The sequence below is a fragment of the Loxodonta africana genome, chromosome 13 (assembly GCF_030014295.1).
Source record: "Loxodonta africana isolate mLoxAfr1 chromosome 13, mLoxAfr1.hap2, whole genome shotgun sequence".
Taxonomy (NCBI): domain Eukaryota; kingdom Metazoa; phylum Chordata; class Mammalia; order Proboscidea; family Elephantidae; genus Loxodonta; species Loxodonta africana.
In genome coordinates this window covers 60,992,723-61,009,245 of record NC_087354.1, presented here as the reverse complement: position 1 = coordinate 61,009,245, position 16,523 = coordinate 60,992,723, and the positions used below count along the sequence as shown (strand labels likewise).

Sequence of the window (16,523 nt, the reverse complement as noted above, 5' to 3'; positions counted from 1 at the left end):
ACCTGCAGTTAATTAATATATTTAGTAACATATTAGAAAAGCAACTAGAATCTACCCTCGGAGTAGTCAGACAGCGGGTGATGTGAGGTGGGAGACACGAAAGCCAGTGAGAGAGCCACAAAAATCAAAATCAGGTTCCTGAGACCTGGGCTCTAAACCACCCTCCGTCCCTTAGTAGCTCTGAACTTTCTCCAGCTGTACAAGCTGAACCTAGGCATGTTGAGACTGGTAGGGGTATAGCTGAATGGACTGGAAGTCTAAAAGGGTTAAAAAAAAACAAAAACTGTACTGTTGAATCAGTTCTGACTCGTAGCGACCCTACAGGACAGAGCAGAACAGCCCCATAGGGTTTCCAAGGCTGTAATCTTTAGAGAAAAAGACTATCACATTCTTTCTCGCACAGAGCAGCTGGTGGGTTCAAACTGCTGACCTTTGGAATCGCAGCCGAGTGCTTAACCACTGCACCACCAGGGCTTCTCATATAAAAGGGTAGGAGGTCACAAAGAGGGTCATATTAGGATCCCAGGAAAACACATTCTCTGAAGCCAGAAGGAACACATTAGACTCGGTGTGTCCCTGAGGAAATGTGTGTGCTTATTGGTGCAGTTTAAAAAAAGAATTAATAATAAAACAATTTTAATCTATGGAAATTCAATACTATCTTATTATTATTACAAGAAAATAATGTAAGAACAATGGAAAACGTTTTCTAGGAAAATGGAAATTGAAAATTTTCACTGAAAAAGAAATTTTATTTTATTGGAGTGATTTTTTAAAAAACACGCTGATTTCTCTGTTTTTCTCAGTGGCTTACAATGCAAAATAAAAACAAAAAACATCAATAAAATAGATAAATATAAAAATGAATAAATGTCATTCAAGTTGATTTTACGAGTGCCTGCCTTTTTATCTGTAATTTGTAATTTCATTAACAAAGTGGATAAAAATGGGACTCTGTGATTAATATAATTAGCTATCTCACAGTAGCTGCAGGCTGAGTCTGTTTTGTTTCATCAGATGCGACCATCAGTCTCAAAAACTCTACCCTTCTGTAGGGTCGAGATCCTTGTATTAAAATATACTGAAATCACATGTTTCTGTACATTGCTTTAAACCATCTCCTGAGACAAGACATGTTAATATTATCTGCAGACAACTTAGAAGATTTAGCATTCTAACATTAAATTTAGAGGGATGGTTTAGGGTATTTTCAGGCACATAATGCGCACCTTCTACACTTGTTTGCCAACCGCGCCCTCCGCCACGAGGTATTTTTGTAAGAAGGCTATGCTTTTTTTTTTTCACGGCAACAGGTAAAAGAAAAATTGGCATAGCAGCGCTTATGAAAAATTAGAAATTCTGGTATGAATCAGAAATCAACTAGTAAGTTGAAAAGCAGAATATCACCATATATTTTTACCCTTGAAGCCAAATTTAGGCATCTATAGTGGAAGAAATGAGGAGTCTTATGCTGAATCTTATGTGTTAAAATGCAGTGCTATCGAGCATCGAGGTCACCTCTCTAATGCTGTCACTAAACAGTTATGACACAGTCTTCTTGTCCTCCACGTGTTGCTCTGATAGTGTAATGTTCCCTGCATAAAATATGACTGAAAAGTTATATTTTGAACCATCGTTCTTGTCTTACTGATCACAACAGGAATCCATTAGATGGAGCAACTGGTAGTGTTAGCAAGATATTTAGCACACTCCTACAAAGTGTGACATTAGCTCAGAAAACCACAGCTGCCTTTTTTTCAGGAATCGGTGGCTGTCCTGCTCCATGTTCTACCAGTAGCTGCATGTCAAGTCAGAGCAGATTGAGACTGAGAGATACTTTGGCCACCCTCCTGCCTGACCCTTTAAATGCAACAGAAGCACTTGGTTCACTGCCACAATCCTATTAGAATTTCACATTATTTAATCTGGATCTCTTGATATGGCAGTCCTTTGCTGCATTGGTAAGCAGAACCTGCTACACCTCATAACTGTCTCCTCAAACAGCTGTTTTATTGTAGAACATGACGGAACAGCCCTTGTTAGGCTGTCTGCCACCGCCTCTCTCTGCACTTCCCCCACTTCAGAAGCCCTATCCCCCAAAGATAAAATCACGACCTGAGTTCACACACCCAGAAGTCTATAAGTGCTGTCCTCCAGGCCTTGCTAGATGCCCCGTCATCATCAAGTTCTCCCTGAAGAGCTATCTCCACCCTGCTATGCGTTAGTTGTTGTTAAGCTGCCGTTGCGTCATCTCCAACCCATAGCAACCTTACATATGACAGAGCAATGTGGCCTGGCCCTGCACCATCTTCATAATCACTGGTATATTTATGTCCATTGTTGTGGTTGTATGTCAATCCATCTCATGGAGTGTTTCCCTCATTTTCACTGACCCTCTACTTTACCAAGCATGATGTCCTTTTCTAGCAAATGGTCTTTGCTGATTTCCTGTCCCAAGTGAACAAGGCGAAGTCTCGCCATCCTCATGTCTACACATTAGTTAGGATAGTGGTTATCAAACTTTAGCACACAGCAGAACCACCTGGAGGCTTGTGAAAACAGATTCCTGGGCCCACCCCAAGAGTTGACGATTCAGTAGATCTCAGATAGGACCAGATAATTTGCATTTATAACAAGCTCCCAGTGATGTGGGTGCTGCTGATCTCAGGATGACACTTTGAGAACTAATGAGTAGGTCTTAAGCAACTGCTTACTAATATTAGCCAAAGAACGAACATCTGGGAATGATTTTTGTTTTTAACAATTAAGAGTGAAGTGGAAGCGGTCCCTAAAATGACAAATTGTCCACTTTCATTCAGGTATACTTTCTACATTAGTAAAGAAGGCTATGGTTACAGTCAGTGTACCTGAACTCCTATGGGCAGGCAGCCCTAAACTATATGCTACGTGACTGAGCACTTTTCCTTACCTGCACCCAGGTCTGGCTTGCTAACTGCTGGCATTTGTAGGACAGTGGATGGATATTCAAGGATAAGTGGTCTCTAAGTAGAAATTCCAGGGATTGGGGTTTTCCTATGAAGTAGAGCAAAGCAGGAGACCTTTGACATACCCTGAGAGTGATGAGAAATGGGTGTCTGGATTCCTACTTTTTCCCCCAGAAAAAAGCAGGCTATTCAGCCTGTTACCCAAAGATGCCTGTGGGACACTGGGTTGTAGAGGATTTTGTGCTGCCCGAAGTAAACCTTGTACGAATTATAATGTCTAATTTGCAACAAGTTTCTAAAGTTAGGATTATAGTTTTTGTTGTTTGTTTTTGCAATATAGTTAAATGATTCCTGCAGTTCACATTGTCATTACAAAACTGTAAATTGAGAGTAGTGTTATTATATACAAACGGATTAGGGCTCCTTAGGTAAGTCCCAAAGTAATTTTCAGTATATTGTCTAAAGTGAAATTTGAACAGCTGCGTTCAGACGATACTTCATTCCGATCTACCATCTCTTATCCTAGATTTATTGATCTGCTTGCTGCTTGATCAGATTTTATAATTTCAAGGCCAAATTTCTATTTAAGTTTACGCATGTTATCGCAATACTTTGTGCCTCCACAAAATATTGATTTTTCTGTCTGCATGTTGTCCCTTATTTCAGATTTTCATTGTGATTTTAAAGCTTATAAAACAAGTTCATAGTCATATTTGCTGAATTCAGCTTTGTAGAATAAACATCTCTTTTCAGCTTAACTCCTTGGAGTGTCTCCTCCAGTTGATTCTGAGCCACAAAGAAAATTCAGAAGAACATGTTGTGCAAAAAGAAAAAAAGAGCTTTTTTGTCCTCGCTTTTCTATGAAAAGAGCTGGCATATTTCTACTGTTCTTATTGCTTTCTCTCTTCTAAGAAAATCGTGTCTACACTTTGCTTATGACAATTCTATTTATGTAAGTAAAGTCAGTAAGGCACAAATTCATCAATGTGTCTTTAAGTAACTGAAATAAAATTCAACACAGTTGGCTCATTTCCTTCTATTTTGCATTTTTAATGGAAGCAGAGGGCATGCTTAGGCTGAAATAGTTGGAGAATGGAGAAAAATACAGAATTAAGATGAGAAAGACAGAAAGAAAGGTTTAGGCAATGTTCTTCTTAGCATATAATAAACTAATAAATAATTCAATAAATAAAAAGTAAATGTATAGAGGTGTAGAGACAGTGTGATGCAATAAAAGCTGAAGTTTTAGATTTTGAGAGGTGGTCTTTGATATTATCCAGTGAAATTTGTCATAGATATTACTGAAAGTATTTACACCTAAGTGAACATGTATAGCATCACTTTGACACTGCTTATAATGAGGTATTTAGGACCATTGGAGAATGTTGAGAAAATGACCACCACAGAGATTTTTGGCATGATGTGTGTGTGTGTGTGTATGTAGAAAGGAACGAGGCGGAGGTTAATAGATAGGAACTAGAAACCGTGAGAGATGATGCACAGCAAAAGGCATCATTTATTCAGGAAAAAAGGGCATGAGAGGCCAGTAGGTAATAAGTACCCAAGCATAGAAGAGGCTGCCACAAGATGGTCAGTGTTCTGAGTATGTAGTAATAATGAATTTTATGATGGAGCAGATTGTGTTATAATGGGATGGATCCATGTGGGATGGAGAGCATGTGGAACAGCATTCAAACGCATTCAGAAATATAACAAATTGTCATCTTGCTTAATTGAGACCCTCCTTTTGGCAAGGTTGTAGCTTTAATAGCTGCTCGTGGTACCCTTTCAGCTGAAAAAGATACATGAAAAGTTTCCCTGGCTGAGCATTGATCTGGAGAGTGTCTATGCAAAACTGTGCACTTACCTGGATAAATCTCACACTGTTTTCTCTCCTAGACTATTAATAAAGTCCTGCTCCGGTATGCCGCTATTGTATCAAGTGATTTCAGTTCACATTGTGATAAGGAAAATGTGGTAAGTAAGAATATCTCTACTTTCAAGTATTCCTTAGCTGAGACCCACTTCTTCAATCTAATAAGTGAGCAAGAGAAATTGGTTTCTTTCTGTTTTCATACAGACTGGTAGGAAATAGGAATCGTAAGAAATTATTTGAAAACTTCTCTAGCAATCCTGAACTGGTTTCAAGACAGGATGAGTAGAAAGGTTGGGAGAGGCTCAACGCCAGCCAACTTGTGGTTTTCCATGGTGGTGAGAAGGAAGGCTCACATGAATAATTGAAAACCCCCGTACTCATAAACAGTGGAGCTGAGAACTAGGGTGTTAAAACTAGTTTAGTTTTGATATCAACTAGTTTAGTTGTGGACCAATACTGAAATGTATATAACTTAGTCTGTTAAATAAATTGACAAAGGATGGTTAACGTAGAAAACGATGCTGGCTTCTGCTCCGAATTACTAATATAACCTTTTAGATTTTTGATGACCAAAAAAGTGTTTATAAAATACAAACCAGTATTACAACTTAATTAACAAACAGGATAAAGAGAAGCAAGATAAATTAGAGATTTGGTGTTATAATCAGTGTTACTTTACAGTGGAAAGCGAAATCTTTCTTATTTACTATATGTCCAACTCCTCTTCTTGCTGAAACTTCATCGACCTCTTGCTGACAGCTCATTAAGATAAGTCAGACCTAATAGTCCTTGCGGATCCCAGAAGGCGCTTCTTTCCCTTAAATTAATATGCTACCCAGAATTTTCATTATAACTTTCAGAATTGACATAGACTATAAATACCCAGTAGGCAAGATGAAATATTTGTTTATTGCAAGAATGTATTTATAATTAAAGGAAAATACATTTGTAATATGCTATATTGAAAATCGAAACAGTGCTTGATAATTTCTGAAAAGATTCTGATTAGCAAAATTGAAGATTTTGAAGGGTGGCTATGAATTACCAAAGCTAATTCCTGTCATTCAGAAAGGAAAATTAGTCTTTAAAAAGACCCTACAGACTTCCATTTTATGTGTTACATTCTATACTACATTTTTAAAAACAGATTTAAAAAACCATAAATCAGTTTGTGGTATTATTCTGCATATTTTGTACTTTTCACAACCAAAATTTTAAAATGAAAAGCTCAGACAAATATTACAGCACAAGAACTAATTTTTCCTTTCCTCAGAGCTTTTCTTCCCTAATTACTAATATCTTGGTCCACCTTACACTCCATTGCTCAAATGCCAAGTTAGCTGCTTGGTACATATTTCAGTTAAGACAAGATGAAGAAGTATTTCTCTGATTTCTGTGTGTTCATATGACAGATATATTTCAATACAAAGAAGACCAAAACCTTCTTTTTTCCTCAGTATATGGAAATACACCTGTTTCATCTGCAAATTTAGCTAGAAACTTTTAAAGGTAGAAGTCATTTAAGAGATAATCATAACATTTTAATTTCCCAGGGGTCAGAATTATTAAAGACAACAGTTAAATAAAATGTGGCAGAGTAATTTTTTTCTACTGTGACATTTATAATTGGAAATATATAGAAAATTTTGAATTCAATTTTTTTCGTGTTCTAAAATTTGGGAAAGCAAAGAATTACTTGATTTTGAATAAGTCTTTTTGTGTTTTTTGGCTCAGAAACATAACTTCAACCATGTAAATATAGCCATAGTCTGAACAGAAATTTTAGATTCATCGTATTTCAGGTTTCTAATTTTGTTCCATAATTAGATCAAATGAAATGCATTATGATGTTTTTAGGGGAAAAGTAAAAATATAAAAATAAAAAGATTACAGCTTGGCTGCAAACGTAAATTATTTTACCTTACTGAACTCATAATAATACCTCAATTAGGTTAAAGTTTTCTTTATTGTGTGTGTATTTTTTTCTCATTTATTATTTCTTTAAAAAAGATGTTTCATGAGTAGGTTTAAAGATTTGTATAATCTAGTTCTCAACAGCGATTTGTTAATTTATTCAGTAAGATTAAGATTTGAACATTTCAAGGCCAGGGAAAGCTTAATGAAAGGGGAGAGTCACATCTTTATTTTTATCACCCACTGAGTAACGTCATCTTTTTTTCTTATATAGAATTACCAAGGAACAAGTACAATCTATGCCAAGTGAGCCCAGCTGTCTCTGTTCATTTAGTCCTCAGTAGCTCTTTTCCATAGGAGAGGATCATATTAAGAGTCTTGATGATTGCCTCTATTTATAAAGCTGGGACTACTGTCCTGTTACATGTGCTAATAAAGCTGAACATCAACATCACATAATCAAGAAAAGTCTGTCCAGCTAACTTGGGCCCATGGGGAGCAAGTGCTGAAACCCTCTACCCATATAGTCTGTCTGCTAATCATCAAAAGTCATGGCCTTACTTTGACCTTAGTTTTCTCCTTGATGGTATTGCCCAAATTCAAGCCAAATATCCCACTCTGCCAAGAAAAAAAGTTCCAGCGATCCTGTTCCATAGTGGAAACAGTCCACTGGCTCAGGAAATTGAATGTGGGTCAAGAGGTGAATCCTCTAACAATTTGGCCATATGTGCTATGAAAAGGACTAAGCCTAGATCAGTGGCTGGGGCTCATAATCATTGTGGACCATTTTGATTCAGTCTACTGAATCAGAATCTAAGGAGATAAATCTCAGGTATGTTAAAATATGTAACATGTGATTCTGATGTGTAACCAGACCCAGATTAGTTTGAAAGGAACAGCTGCCTGGTATATGCCTAATGAGGCTGTTTTGCACCATGGGTAATTTTCACATAGGTAATCTCTTTTTAATCAGGATTAGCTAGGACCTAGGAAAGAAAAATTGGGTTGTGCATGGCGATATAGATAGAATTATAACCTTCAAACACAGTGAGAATACTTTAGTCTGATGAAATAAGAAGCTGTTGCGATAAATTGTGCATCAGGTGATGTTGTCAATTGTCTTGCCCCATAGGTTTATAACCTAGAAACTTATAAATGACTGCGGTTATTGAAGGAGACCTTGATAGGTAAAAAGGAACACATGGTAACTTTGAAAATCAAGCCTTTAACTGAAATTGCCTGTAAAATAGATGCTAACAGGAAGATTCCCGCAGTGATCTGTCTTACAACTAGAGTTTTGGCTTGAGTTGTTACTAGGCATAAATTACTAATTTTGAGGAATAAATTTCAGTGTTTCTGTGACATGAATACCTTTGGAAAATGAGCATATATGAAAGGTAAAATTCATTTTACTATAACACAATCCATGTCCTCCCATCAGCATTTTAGTTTAATTCAGGTAAATTAGTTTAAATTCAAAATAAGGCCTACGCTGATACTACCTTTTCACTTAAATAACACCACTATCCTACATGTTAAGGAGCCCTGGTGGTACAGTGGTTAAGTGCTAAGCAAAAAGTTGACAGTTCAATCCTACTCAGCAGCTCTGCAGGAGAAAGACCTGGTGACCTGCTCCTGTAAAGATTACAACCTAGAAAACCCTATGAGGCAGCTCTACTCTGTCACATGTGGTCGCTAGGAGTTGGATTCGACTCGATGGTACACAACAAAAATAAATCCTACGTGTTGGTCTGAATTTTTCATAACTATTTCTGGCTCATGGCATCATCTTCATTCATTGGTGCCATGTATAACTCGAAAGAAAGTCAATTCTGTGACCTCACTTTCATACGACATTTGAAATTAATGTTTAGGATTAGTTTCACCAATGACAAATATATTACTGAAATATGGATTATCCTTCTAAATAGTGATTCTCAACCCTGGTTGAACATTGGAAGCCTATGAAAGGCTTTGAATATATAAAGCTTATGAATATCACTGCAAACCATACAGACGTCATAAGGATAATAAGGGAATACTATGATGGATTGTACATACCTAAATTTGACAACTTAGGAGTACTAGACCAATTCCTTGAAAAAGAGAGGCTACCACAACTAATATAAAATAGATCATTTGAATAGCCTTATAACTGTTAAGTATATTTATAATTAAAAAAAAAAAGGCCCCAAAGCAATCTCCAAATCCAGATGGTGTCATTGGAGAATTCTACAAAACATATAAAGAAATTAACACCAATTCTACACAATCTCTTCCAGAATGTAGACGTGGAGAGCACACTTCCCAGCTCATTTTATGTAGCTAATATTACCCTGATACCAGGCAAAGACAGTACAAAAGAAGAAGAAAGAAAGAAAACTACAGTCCATTATCCCTCATTAAATACAGATGCAAAAATCCCTAACAAAAAATTGTTGTTGTTGGGTGCCAACTCACAGTGACCCTACAGGAAAGAGTAGAACTGCCCCATAGAGTTTCCAAGGAGCGGCTGGTGGATTTAAACTGCTGACCTTATGGTTAGCAGCTGAACTTTAATCACTATGCCACCAGAGCTCCAAAAATTTAGCTAATAGAATTTAGCAATATATAAAAAGTTATATGCTATGACAAAATGGGGTTTATTTCAGGGACATAAGAATGCTTCAATATTAGAAAATCTGCCAAAGTAATCTACCATATTAACAGGCTATAGGAGAAAAATCATATGATCGATCATGTCAACAGATGCAGAAAAGGGGATTTGACAAAATTTGACTTTCTTGTGTGATAAGCACTCTCAGAAAAATAGAAATAGAGATAAGCTCCTCAACTTGATAAGGAAAGTTATCTACAAAAAACATACAGCTAACATTATACCTAATGGTGAAAAACTGAAAGCTCTCCCCTGAAGATTAGGAACAAAGCAAGTATGACCCACTCACTACTCTTATTCAGCATAGTATTAGAAGTTCTAACTAGTGCAATGAGGCAAAAACAGGACGTAAAAAGCATACAGATTGGAAAGGAAGAAATAAAACTGTCCCTATTTGCAAATGACTTGATTGTTTATGTAGAAAATCTAAGGTCTTTACCAAAAAAAAAAAAAAAAAAGGCCTAAAACTAATAAGTGAGTCTCAAAAGCTGAGATAAACATAAAAAATCAACTGTATTTTTGCATATTAACAGTAAATAGGTGGATATAAAATTTTTAAATATGATAAATATGTGGATATCAAATTTTAAAATATGATACCATCTACAATTGCGGAAAGAAAAGACCAAAATGGGTGTCAGAAAAGACTCTGAAGCTTGCTTTTGATTGTTGAGTAGCTAAAGCAAATGAGAGAAATGATGAGGTAAAAGAGCTGAACAGAAGATTTCAAGGGTCACTCAAGAAGACAAAGTATTATAATGAACTGTGCAAAGACCTGGAGTTAGAAAACCAAAAGGGAAGAACACACTCAGCATTTCTCAAACTGAAAGAACTGAAGAAAACATTCAAGCCTCGAGTTGTAATTTTGAAGGATTCAATGAGCAAAATATGTAATGACACAGGAATGACACAAAGAATTCTTAGACTTGACATTAAAACATGATCCATAAAAGTAAAAAAAAAATGATAAGCAGGACTTCCTCAAAATTTAAAACTTTTGCTGTGTGAAATATACTGTTAAGAGGATGGGAAGACAAGTTTAAAGACTAAAAATATTTTCAACCTACATATCTGACAAAGCACTAATCTCTAGAATATATAAAGAACCCTCAACACTCAGTAGTAAAAACAAAACAATTATAAAATGGTCAGGGAAAAAAAAAAACATGCAGAGACATTCAACTGAAGAGGATATACTGGTGGCAAATAAACACATGAAGAGAAATTCAACATCATTAGCCATTTGGGAAATGCAAATTAAAACCACAATGTGATATCACTGAAAACCTACCAAAAACCAAAAAAAAAACCAAACCCACTGCCATCGAGTCGATTCCGACTCATAGCGACCCTATATGGACAGAGTAGAACTGCCTGATAGAGTTTCCAAGGAGCGCCTGGCAGATTCAAACTGCTGACCTCTTGGTTAGCAGCTGCAGCGCTTAACCACTACGCCACCAGGGTTTCCGCAAACCTATCAGAGGGGCTAAAATAAAAAAAAATAGTGACAATACCAAATGCTGGTGAGGATGTGGGGAAACTGAATCACCTATGCATCACTGGTGGGAATGTAAATGGTACAACCATTCTGGAAAACATTTTGACAGTTTTTTAAAAAACTAAACATGCAATAACCATGTTGGTAACATGCATTGCCATTCAACAATTGCATTTCTGGGCATGTATCCCAGAGAAGGGAAGACTTACGTTCACACAAAAACTTATAAATGAATGTTTATGGACATTGTATGTATAGTAGCCAAAACATAAAACAACCCAGAAGTCCTTCAACGAGTGAATAGTTAAGCAAACCATGGTACATTCATACTGTGGGATACTACTTAGCAATAAAAAGAATAGAGTTTGATACATACAATAACCATGATGACTCTCCAGAGAGTATTGCTGATTAAAAAAAAAAAAACAATCCCTGAAGGTTACACACTGTAATACTCCATTTATGTAACATTTTGAAATGATAAAATTATAAAGATGGAGAAGAAATTAGTGGTTGCCAGAGGTTGAGGAGGGGATGGACAAGGGAGGAAAGTGGGTGTGGCTATAAAAGGGCAGCGTGAGGGATCCTCGCGGGAATGGAGAGGTTCTGTTTTAACTGTACGGATATCAACATTCTGGCTGTGATATTATGCTATAGTTTTGCAAGATGTTGCCATTGGGGAAAACTGAAAAGCTGGGTAAAGGGTACATGCAATCTCTCCATATAATTTCTAACAGTTGCATGTGAATCTACAATTATCTCAAAATAAAAAAAATTAAGAAACGTTAACCTCAGTTACCAGTCAGAACAAGACCCCAGTGAAAAGAGATCTGGCGCTGGATAAAGGGCTTCAGAACTTCTCTACAAATAGGGTCCAAGAAGCCACTGGCCTGTTACATGATTTGTTAAACAGAAATGGAAAGCCATTTCACATGAAACAGAAACAAAAGTGGATATTGATAACAATAAAAGAACACTGAAGTGTTTGGAATCAAGAGAACAGAATAGAAGCTTAAATTTGGGTTTTTTTTTTTTTACTCTGAAGTTAGGATAGGGTCACTTTAAAAAGCAAATAGAAAGTTTTTCAAAGGTCAATGATGTGGTTCAAACAATAATAAAAACCTGTTCATTGATGAGAGCTAATACCTCTCTGACCTTTGCATGCCTTCCTTTAACTCATTGTTGGCTCATTTCCCAGGACCTCGGAAGATACATCAATTTTCCTTCGTCTTCACGCTCCCCCATCTGATCCTTTGGAATCAATATGCAACAAATATAAAATGATTCTATAACTATTCTGAATTCCATTTTTCAGTTATAAATTAATTCTACTATTCTAGATTCAAGGAGCCCTGGTGGTGCAGTGGTTAAAGTGATTGACCGCTAACCAAAAGGTTGGCAGTTCAAAACCACCAGTGGCTTTATGGGAGAAAGATGTGACAGGCTGCTTCCATGGAGATTTACAGCCTTGGAACCCCTATGGGGTCTCTATGTGCCGGAATCGACTCAGTGGCTGTGGGTTTTATTCTAAGCCCACATCTAGTCCTATCACAAAGCTTTATATCTTTGTTACTGTTATATTTCTGCCTCTTTGACAACAACAAATCAAGAAACACTTCTGAAGTGTGTGCTAGTGTAAGGTGGTGTGCAGTCCGAGTTAGAAACCGTGGCAGACGCAGACACATGTGCACTACACTTACGGTCAGCTGGTAAGAGAGTGAAAAAAATCTCAAACATAAAGTGATGAAAAACTAACACCAAGTGAGTGATAAAAGGATAAAATCTAAGAGAGAGAAGGCTCTACCCTGAACGATGGATATGATTCAAACAGGCAGAGGAGGTGATTCAGGTGAGGAGTTCACATGGTGGGCCAGGACACAGTCTGAAAAGCACAGGTGTCGGGGGGGACCAACTGCTTGGAACATCTGAGTTGGAGAGTTTGCCATAATGCATCGCAAGGAGATGCAAAGGGAAACGTGGGTTGGAGCCCCAGAGTGGAGGTCCTTGACACCAGCCAGCGTGTGAACTTTATAGCCAAAGAGGATCAGATATAGGCGTTGCGTTTTGTTTTTTTAAATTCAGATGGTATTTTGATTTTTAAAACTCAGGGCAATAATGACTAATTTAAACTAATCTGCTTTTTCCTAAAATGGATCTTTGAAGAGAAAATTTGGTTAACTCCTAAGTATGAAATGCCACCATGTTAAGGATAAAAGAAACTTCAGTAGCGAGTGTCCTTTGGTTTATTGTTTGAGTATGTTATTAAACTTCATTCCCCAAAGTGGCCATTGGATTGTCCTCTTCTGCCTACGGAGCAGTTCCACCCTGTCCTATAGGGTTGCTATGGGTCAGAATCGACTCAATGGCAATGGATGCTCTTAACACTCGATCCCTGGTGGTACAGTGGTTAAGAATTCAGCTGCTAACGAAAAAGGTTGGCAGTTAGAATCCACCAGCCGCTCCTTGGGAACCCTGTGAGGCAGTTCCACTCTGTCCTATAGGGTTGCTATGAGCCAGAATTGACTCGATGGCAGTGGGTTTGGGTTTTCAGTTATTCTTAGCTGTTAAAAACAATACTATTGAATAGCAGTGTGATTATATTTGCCAAATACAATAGGACTTTAATAATAGCTGTAAACTTCTACTTTTAAGTAAAACTCGTTTAATAATTAATGTATAAAATTTTTTCACACCTCTCTCTGCTTTATTTAAAGCCCTGTATCTTGATGAACAATATTCAACAATTGCGAGTCCAGCTGGAAAAAACGTTTGAATCCATGGGAGGGAAAGAGGTGGGTATGTTCTTACCCTCGCATTTGCTAAACACCTGCTTGGAGATCATTAGCAGTGGATCTCTTTGCAATGGAAAATGTCTTCGTTAAGTTTTTAGGTGGGTTAGCTATCTATGAACAGGCAATGATAGTAATCTGAAATCCCATGAACAAGGAAGGTGATGCTATCCTTGTCAGAATTGTAAATACATTAGAATTGTGAATGGGGGAAGGAGTCAGTCAATAGCCTTTTGTTGTGTATACATATCTATAGATATATCTAGGGGTATATAGAAATATTCATTTACATATATACGTATGCTAATGATCTGTAATGTTCTGCAAATTGTAGACTTTTTTGCTTTGTTGTATAATGTCAGCTTGATATTGATGTTTATTTTGAAATGTGCTTTGTGGTGCTAGTGGTTTTTGGTGTATCCGTGGTTTTACTGTTCATGTCTAAAAATCTCTTGTCAACAACGTGCTGTGCGCTGTCTGTAATGTGTCGTGTTTTTGTCCTACATCTTTGACTTGCAATTCCATGAGCAGAAGAAGGAAGGAGAAAGATTCTTTTATGAGGTTTGTGTTAGTAAGCATCTCATCATTTTCCTGGCTGTTTTTATTTTTATCCCCTAAACCTAAAGACCACTGTACTTCCCTACTTACTGTCATGGCTTGTTTGGATCAGGCAGACGGTTAAACATTAGCTGTGTGTCTGCCTCCTCCTGCCTGCCTCCACTCTTCTCTTTCACAAACCCCAGCAAACACCTGGAGACCTGGGGCCTGGGGAGGGTGCAGAGGGGAGGATCATATGGTAGATGGGAGGACCGTACAGCAACAGAGGGGAGGACCGTGCAGCAGCAGGGGAAGGACAATGTGGCAAAGGGGAGGACCGTGCAACAGAGGGGAGGATCATGAGGCAGAGGGGAGGAGCCTGCAACAGAGGGGAGGGCCCTGTGACAGAGGGGAAGACCATGCAGCAGCAGGGGGAGGATTGTGCAACAGAGGAGAGGACTATACATCAGAGAGGACCATGCAGCAGCAGGGGGAGGACTGTATTGCAGACGGGAGGATCATACAACAGAGGTGAGGACCATGCAACAGAGGGGAGGATTGTGTGGCAGAGGGGAGGATCATAAAGCAGCAGGGGGAGGACCATGCGGCAGCAAGGGGAGGACAGTAAAACAAAGGGGAGGACCATGCAGCCACAGAGGGGAGGATCGTGCCACAGAGGGGAGGACCGTGCAGCAGCAGAGGGGAGGACCGTGCAGCAGAGATTCTCCCAGCAATCACCCTTCCACCCGCACCCCCCAAGACAATGATCTCAAGAGCGGCTGTGTCAAGAGTGTGGTAATATTTCTGTTTGAGATTTACTTACATTGTTGCTTACTGTGGTAAGTGTATGCGATATACAGAAAGCTAGGTTGGATTTCAAAGGAAAGGTCCCTTTTATTTCTAAATGTATAAGGCAGCAAATGCTTCTTTTAATTTTTTTGGCCTCTTCACACGTAGTGTTGCCTTTTACCCCCCAAAAGGCATTTATACATTTCCCCTCAATGCCTATTCCATTTTCCTCGAACCTCGGTCTTTTGAAAACTGGACTGGCTATTCATTTAGCATCCTACAAATGAGAAGCACTAAATACATGTGTAATGGTGCAAAACTTAAAAAACCAACCTTTATGAGCTGTGCTTCGACTGCAGTCTGTTTAATTTGTGCAAAACAAGGTTCAATTCCCCAGAGTGTGTTCACACTCCTTGCAAGGTCTGAGAGCATCAGTCTCAGTTTAGAATCCTGCTGAATGAGGCGAGCATCAGCAGCTGGGGATCAGAACTGTGACAGTCCCTCTTTAATCTCAGTGATGTTTTATATTCAGACTTTAAATTCACTTACCATTTGGAAAAGTATTGAAGAGGTCACTGATTTCTTGTAGAAAATCCTGTCATCTTTCAGTGAATTTTAAAGACCAAAGTGCTATATTTCTAGAACCTTCACCTATTGCTGCTACTACCTCATTACTACTCTGTGGTTGAACTCTAATGCGTATAATATGCCACTGAGCTGAATATTAACCACTAAAATAAGAAAAGACATGCTGACAAGATAAATCAGACCTGTACTTAAAGGAAACTGTGGGCCAAGCCACCTGCTACCTAACAAAACAAAAATAGACTTCCTAATTCAGATAAAGCTGCCAATTTGAAACGTACAGGTTTCACATTACAAATCTGGTTTCAAATACGTGGCTAAATCACACAACTCTTCTTGCTGGAGGAACTAATGAAGGCAGGAATACTATACTTGCTACCTTCTCTCTCCCTTTTGACGTGCCTATTTGCTAAACCCCTTGTGCATAATTTAAAGGGAAAAAATAAATTATGTAAACTCCTAACTTTTAACAGTGTAATTTACTAGAGGGATAGCACCGACCCTAGTTAACTTCTTTTCTTTCAAGTATTTCCACTCCCTTTCTGCCTCTTCCTCTTTGCCCTCTTCTGAACCTTCCTGCCTTTCCTTATGTACACAGTTTCTTTTCTTTTATTCTTTTCCATTCCAGCTCCTACCTTCTGTTGCTAAAAGCAGTCTTTAGGTAGGCCCAGTCGCACTGGCCTAGGGATTGATGGAATGTCAGGAGGAAGCAAGACCAGAACCCCAGTGACCCAAGTCTGAGTGTAGCATGCAGCCTCCTGGACAGAAATAAGCTTCATTAACACAGAATTCTGTTAGGGCTGCTGGTTGCTACAATCAGCCTCCTATAGGGCTCAGAATCTCAAAGTGTTGGTCATATGAAAAACAATTCTGACTCATAGCGACCCTACAGGACAGAGTAGAACAGCCCTATGGGGTTTCCAAGGAGTGTCTG

The 16,523-nt window shown here is 38.2% G+C and overlaps 1 protein-coding gene across 2 annotated transcripts in view; it reads left to right on the top strand.

The window, feature by feature from the left end:
* Positions 1 to 16,523, top strand: part of UNC13C (unc-13 homolog C) — a 633,353-nt gene that overhangs the window by 495,405 nt on the left and 121,425 nt on the right. For both annotated transcript variants that reach the window (XM_064267528.1, XM_064267529.1), the window contains 2 exons: positions 4,845 to 4,922; positions 13,604 to 13,681. In XM_064267528.1, the coding sequence (XP_064123598.1) occupies positions 4,845 to 4,922; positions 13,604 to 13,681 (156 nt within the window). The remainder of the gene's footprint in view (positions 1 to 4,844; positions 4,923 to 13,603; positions 13,682 to 16,523) is intronic.